The sequence below is a fragment of the Octopus bimaculoides genome, chromosome 1, assembly GCF_001194135.2.
Source record: "Octopus bimaculoides isolate UCB-OBI-ISO-001 chromosome 1, ASM119413v2, whole genome shotgun sequence".
In the NCBI taxonomy this organism is placed as follows: Eukaryota; Metazoa; Mollusca; class Cephalopoda; order Octopoda; family Octopodidae; genus Octopus; species Octopus bimaculoides.
Genome location: NC_068981.1, coordinates 191881582 through 191888767, shown reverse-complemented (window position 1 = coordinate 191888767; position 7186 = coordinate 191881582). Strand labels below are relative to the sequence as shown.

The 7186-nt window shown below is 34.5% G+C and overlaps 1 protein-coding gene across 3 annotated transcripts in view; it reads left to right on the top strand.

Annotated features, from left to right (window-relative positions):
• The window catches only part of LOC106877594 (alpha-catulin), a 329504-nt gene that overhangs the window by 317408 nt on the left and 4910 nt on the right, over positions 1-7186 (top strand). For all 3 annotated transcript variants that reach the window (XM_052973445.1, XM_052973457.1, XM_052973451.1), the window contains 4 exons: positions 1392-1442; positions 1881-2141; positions 3057-3179; positions 3362-3445. In XM_052973445.1, coding sequence (XP_052829405.1) covers positions 1392-1442; positions 1881-2141; positions 3057-3179; positions 3362-3445 — 519 coding nt within the window. The remainder of the gene's footprint in view (positions 1-1391; positions 1443-1880; positions 2142-3056; positions 3180-3361; positions 3446-7186) is intronic.

Below are 7186 nucleotides of genomic sequence, written 5' to 3'. Positions count from 1 at the left end.
GCTATCGACTACCTCTAGTTTTTCACCCTGGAATGAGATAGAAGGTGTTTCCTGTTTGTTTACAGTCTTTATTGCACCTGAACATCTGCCACAAACAAAAACTAACTTGCTAGTTAACCTGCCTTTGATGTTGCTGCACCTCTTATGTGTCCATAGCTTGCACCGGGTACATCTTATAGAGTTACTACCTACTCCTTTTCTACATACTGAGCAGGGCCATCTACCTGAAGGGGTTTGTGTTTTATCTACCTTCCTACTTATTAGGATTTTGGTTTTAGCTTAAAAAAAGCTAGAAGTACATGCATATTACACAGAATAAATAAAAAATAAAAAAAATCGAAAACTGAACAGTATATAGGAAAGGGTACATAGACATGCAAAGAATAGTGTTGATGGATTTGAGAAGCATGGAATTTTTGAAGAATTCAGTGTCCTGACAGTTAAAAATGGATGTTGGTGCTTATTCCATACTTCAACAATTCTGAGTGTGAAAGTCTTGGATGCTGCTCTGCTTCTTTTTTTTGCTTTAATTTTCTAAGCATATTCAAAGTAGTAAAGATATTGAATTCAAAAAGGTGGCCAAGGTTGTTGTTGGAAATCTTGTCGGCTTCTACATAGTCAGCCATTAGATGCTGAAGCTTTACTGTGTTGGTTCCCAGAAAAGCAGGATGGTTAAAATGTGGTTAGTGGCTAATTGAGTGAGGGCAGGGCGTTCATCTGGTTACACGTCTCTGGACAGATTTTGCAGTCACTCTTCATAAGTGTTATTGATAGCTGACTGTTGCAGATCTCTTTCAAGAATAAGCAAAACTATAATCAGAAAATTAACCATTACTTTTGTTGAATGGATGAGTATATAATTGTTTTATTTGGACAGAACATTGCTATAGTAATGTTATATAACGTAGAAATGTCCAAAGAGATCAGTGGTGTTAGTTAAGGTGGTGGTGTTGTATCACACTTTGTTCAGTAGATTTAACTTGTTTACTAATTTCTGGAACATTCTTTGGCAAGTTTTGTTGACATCTTTAAAACTGATGAACAACCAGGTTTTATCAAATAATTAAGCATTAAATTTATTATTATCTAGTGTGTCTTCAGTGTTTAAGACATCCTCCAGGATGTTCAAATTTTATTATTGAAAGTTGCATTTCCTGCTAAAAAGAACAAATAATTCTCTATCAAATTATACCCTTCCATGTTAAGAAGGGAAGGTTATATCTGATAATACAGTTCTAAATATAATGCCTTGTCATCTTAGAACATTTTTGATCATAAAGTCTACCCAATTTTCTGGCATTATACATTTCTGCATGTGTGCATAATAAGCTGTTCAGCTGAAGTTCTGCCTCAACTAACTTGTTTGCTAAACATAGAGTTTTCTTTTCCAGAAACATGGAACAATGGTCAAATCTCTACGACCTGTTAAACTGGATGCAGAGGTGAATATCTTTTTTTTTATTTATTAATTCCATGTTTTGTTTTTTTCAAAGTTTCACACTAAACAACAATTATTCACCTTTACTCTATTCCTACTCAATGTTTACCAAAAAGGTTGTCTCAGCTTGGTTCCAGTATTATAGATTCCTTCTTTTATTATATCTATTATCAGAATTTAAATTGGTGCCTAATAAATGGTAATGATGATGATGATGATGATGATACTAATAATGGTTTCACACACAAGTATCATGCAATCTGCTTTTCACTCTGAGCAAGAAGCCCTTTGTTGCCAACAGGGGTAGGAGCTCTCTGAACTTTGCCCAATCTATTCTTATTCTAGCAGCTACGCTCTCAGAGCATCCACCCCTGCTACTAACTTGGTCTTTGCAATATATTGTTAAATTTTATCAATAATTTTTGTCATTTGTATATTTCAGGAACAAGCCAAAATAGCTAAACTTGGTCTAGAAATGAAGTTGATTACATCTGAGATGGATGCTGAGACAGACAAATGGGAGGAAGCAGATAATGATATTGTTAAACGTGCCAAAAATATGTCGAGCATGGCTTTTTCCATGTATCTATTTACACGAGGAGAAGGCCCCTTGAAAACAACACAAGACCTATTTACTCAGGCTAAATATTTTGCTGATGAAGGCAACAAATTATATAAAACTGTTAAAGAGTTTGCTGAACGAGTAAGTAAGAGTTTTGTATCACTTTGCCATTTCACAAAGTTTCAAACTCATTAGAGACAAACCAATCTTTCCTTACATCATCACCATTATTTTTGTTGGTTGTTTTGTGATGTTCACTGTTTTGCTTTGTTTTTAATTCGGCCAAACGGTTTTTAAAAAAAATTATTTTTAAGATACATGGCTGTGTAGTTAAAAAGGTCTGAGGTTCAGCCCCATTGCATGGCACCTTGGGCAAGTGTCTTCTACTACAGCCCTGAACTGACAAAACCCTTGTGAGTGGATTTGGTAAACGAAAACTGACAGCACCCCCTCACACACACACATGTACGTGTGTTGCCTTGTCATCACCTGATTGTTTGTCAATGAACAGCTTAGTCATACAAGTAACGTTGTTTGTTTTCCAGTCTTCATCCCTGTTCATCCCTATGGATGTACAATTTACTTCAGTCTTCTGGAATAATTGACAGTCATTAGAATGTTAAAATACTTTGAGTTGTTTTGGTTCCCTGCACTTTGAGATCAAATCCCTCTGACATTTACTTTGTCTTTCAATACCAGTCCTATACTGGGGTTGATCTGCCTTCTCATCTTCTGAAAGAAATTTACTGGTGTCTGATCTGGAGAGGGATGGGTTCTGTCAGAACTAAAACTACCCAAAGCATATGCTATGGTGACCCCTTCCTTGACTCTGTTGAGGAGTTAAGGGCCCATAAGTATAGTATGACACAGTTTACTTCATTAAATATTGAGAGAACTGATAAATGACAAGTTGTTTAGCGTCTGCAGTGCTGACTTCAAATTTTTCCCACGAACCAGGAGAAGGTAATGGAAAGTGTTTTAGAAGCTAATCTTGTGTATCTTTATTTGAATCACTGATGAACTTAATTAATTTTTCTGTCTTTATTATTATCACAGGTACCGGCGAGTGGTCATAAAGAGGAACTGGTTGTACATCTTGACCGAATTCCAGTATTTTGTCAACAGTTACTAAAAACACTTCGGGCTCCAACATTTGGCAAAGCAGCCACATTTAATAAAGTTAGTAATTTTTTTTTATTCTCACCATTTTTACTTGTTTTTATTTTGTTTTTAGACAGTATTTTACCTTAAAAAATCTTTTTAACAAAAGCAAAAATTTTATCTTCAATCCAATGTCTTCAACAGTCAAGTTCATGTTTTCCTTATTTCATTATACAATGTTTAAATACTTGTCTTTACAGGTTGATAGTGCCATTCAAGAAACAAAGAATTTAATGAATGCTGTTGCCAAAGTTGTGACAACAAGCTTCATCTGTGCAACCAAAGTGAGTACATTTTCATTAAAAAAAGTTCTTTTTTTTTTTTCTTACAAATTACCAAACTTTTCTGTGTACTATTTTCATATTTTTGGAAGCTGTGTATCAAGTCCTCTTGGAATGTGGGAGATGGAAACTAAAAAGCACATAGGTGGAGGAGAGAAAAGTGTTATTGGAGGTTTACAACTGTTTAATCTTCCTGTTAGAAACCAGTCAACAATGAAGTTTGGTGGACTGCGACAAGTTATGTCATGTATATCTTAAGGAAACCAACGCAATCGTTGGTCACTAATCCATCACCATAATGTCACAGCTGCTCTCTGATTTAAACCTTTACATTTTTGACATACAGTTTTTGGCAATGTAAATATGGAAGGAGGCTTCTTACTGGTTGCTCAATTTGCCATAAATAGCAGCCAAATCTCCTGCTAATCAATCCACTTTTTTAAGCAAGCAAGGATACATTGAATAATGTAGTTCTAGATATATTATGTATGAAAATACTGCAATGTCTTGGACATAGATCAGCTGGATTCGAGCCAACCTAGGGTTGATTAGCAGCATCAAAGATTGTAGACAATTAAATGAACTCTGAAGTCTGATGGGTGGGTGTCTGAGTAATGTTGATGAAGATGAGGTTGTCTTGTTCCCATTGAAGGAGGGGTTTTCAGGTATTGCAGCTGTAAAAGATATCTGTAGGGGATTGAGGAGTGAAGGATGATAATATTTGTGTAGGGGAACAATGGCAAAAGTAATTAATCTACAGAAAGAAAGAGTGTAATAAGACCCATGATGAAATGTTGTGCCACACTAAAGTTGATAGTTTGTGTGTGTTTAAATCTCATTGATTTGTGCAGCAGTGACACAATCTGACAGGAATACCATGATCCAAGAAATGAGAAATGGTACACAGACTCCAGAGACTAGACTCTGGAGTTTACAATTCTAGAGATTTTGCTTTCAAAGGGAACCCCATTAGTTTTTCTTTAAGTTGTAATTTTTAAACCTCAGCTTTCGTTGACTGTCTGCAATGAGTTAGGGAACGTATTTGCTGCTGAGGACAATCAGCATTGAATTAGAGTATTGTCCAGTTATCTTATCATCTGCTTGGAAAGAAGTGGGAGATGGCAACAAGAACATCTGGCCATAAGAGTTCTATCTTAATGAATTTCATTTGCTCCATTCAAGCAAGGAAAACTACATGTTAAAGTTATGATGAAGACAGACAAGTAATCCTTTTAACATTCAGAATATTTTGTCAAATGTAATGCTTATTCACATTGGTTTGACTTAATCACAGATTATCTCAATGCTTTCAGAGATTGATGATGTGATAGTTTATTTTTAGAATGACATTGTAGAGTAGGTGTGAGGAGCCAGATCTGGCCAGTTTGAACATAAAACAGGTAGAATATCTGGGCTGGAAATGGCCAGTTTAAATGCTAGAGAGGTAGCAAACTGAAAGATATTGATCTTGACGTATTCAATATAGTGATTCTAACATTATAACTCAAGCAGTTTATCATATTAAATCAATTAAAGGTGTTGGCATAATTAATTTTAATGAAGTGAAAGAAACATAAGATCAAAAATGATGTTCACGCTCCATCACTAAATGAACAAATCTTCATAGAGTATTTAATTTTATAAATGAAAAATTTTATAAATGAAAAAGAAAAAATTGAAACAATATAAACTAGAACTTTTGGGTGGGGTTGAGGGTTTGATGTGCATTCTAGGATGACAAATTTGTAAAACAGCCATGGATTTAATGTTCAGTGCAGCTGGTACCCAATTAAGTAATCTGAGTATGCAACTATCTCTGCAATAATTTAATATTGTTTTTCAACCAATCACAGCTCAGCATTGAAACAGTATCAGAACCTTAAATTTGATCTTTCAGGAAGTTGAAAAGTCTAAAGCAGCAAATAGCTGGTTCATGCTTCGTGTAACTGAAATACAAGCTAATGAGGGAAGGTGTATGTGATGGTTCAGATGTTAGAAATAGGAGCAAAATGCCCTTCGTGTTATCATCCAACTGTCTTAAAACAAAGAATTCCCTGTTGACAGGCTTTTGATTCTAAATAAAACTGTTAAATCCTTATAGCATGCAAATTAGTAGCTCCTATTCTCTGGAGTTAATAGATTTTATGTGTATATAAACAGACTGAATCCTTTTTTCAGTCTGGGATTGGTTGGTCAAGTGATGTCAACACCTCTGATGGGATCCCAATAAAAGTCCTCATTTTTTTACATTCTACAATGAAATGAGTAAATTTGACAAAGTTGTATGCCTACAATATGTTTGCATATACTGAGCTGGAAGTAATCTCTTAATTCAGTCCGCAGTGTTGTCTGCTTGGTGTCTGTGACTGATGAAGAAACAACTACTCCAAAATGTTAGCATCTCACAGTCTAGGCAGATGGTACTGCAAACTGATGTAGGTGTATACACATACCATTAGTCAAGAAGCAAGATATATTCTCCATGACAAAACTCAGTGAGTAGCTTGTTCCCCGGTTTCAATGTATTGCAATTTCACTTACCACTACTTAGTGCTCCTCCTCCTTAATAAATTCAGTTGTTAAACTCTCAGCTAAGCCAGTTGTCTCAACTCAAAGACATAGCACCAGGCTGCAGTGTATCAATCCATGTCCCAAAGGTCCCACTGGTTGCAGTGTATCTGGTAGTCATTGTAACAATGGTATTTTCAACAGTTACAGCAGACCAGCGATGAAGTCATCTTCATCAATTCCCATGCTTTTATTGGGAACCCAGTAACCAACAGCAACCAACTTGTTAACAAAGTTGTGACCAAGCTTAATCAAGAACTACTCCAAGCTCACCAGACTTTTTGCCAGCATCTAAGATACCTACTGTTTTCATCACTGACTGTTTTATCAAAGATGCTGAACTTTTGTATCAATATCTACACATTCTTGTCTATGTTGTAAAGATGCATAATAAACGTGTGTGTGTGTGTGTGTGTGTGTGTCCTGAAACACACAAGCGTGTACATTGATTCATCAGTCAACTTGCAGAACATTATGGCCAACTTCATAACATTCACTCCATTTGCAACATTTTTCTTTTCTGTGTTGGATTATCAAATGAGATATTTTTATGCTGAAATTGAAACCTCATATCATCTGTACAATTTATGATGATCAGTGTAAACTACATTGATTTATTGACCAGTAAAAACATTAACTTGTACTCTACAGCTTTTGTTTACCATGAATGGGATTAAAAATTATCTGCATTTTGTCACTTTTGTTACCATATTTCTGTAAGTTAGACTACTTTTATTTCAATCATCTTTTAAACTAAAGAATTTAGTAAAATATGTCATTATTAAGCTGGTATTTGAAATAGAAATCATTTTAAAGCATGAAAGCTATATTCTAGAACTCTTAGCAGTCTCAGACGAGATGGTATGAAGAGAGTTAAAAATAAGTCTCAAAATAGCTCAAACATTCACAAATCGATAATTGTGTGTGTCTGTGTGTAATTAATAAATTACTAATAAATTTATATTTAAATTGTTTCCTCCCACTAATATAATCTTTAATTTGCGTGGTGTTAAATATTTCCAATAACAATAACATTTATATTTGCAGCAGTTGGATTATACTGCTTAATATTCTCTCTCTCTCTCTCTATATATATATATATCTATATATATATCTATATATCTATATATATATATATCTATATATATATATATCTATATATATATATATCTATAT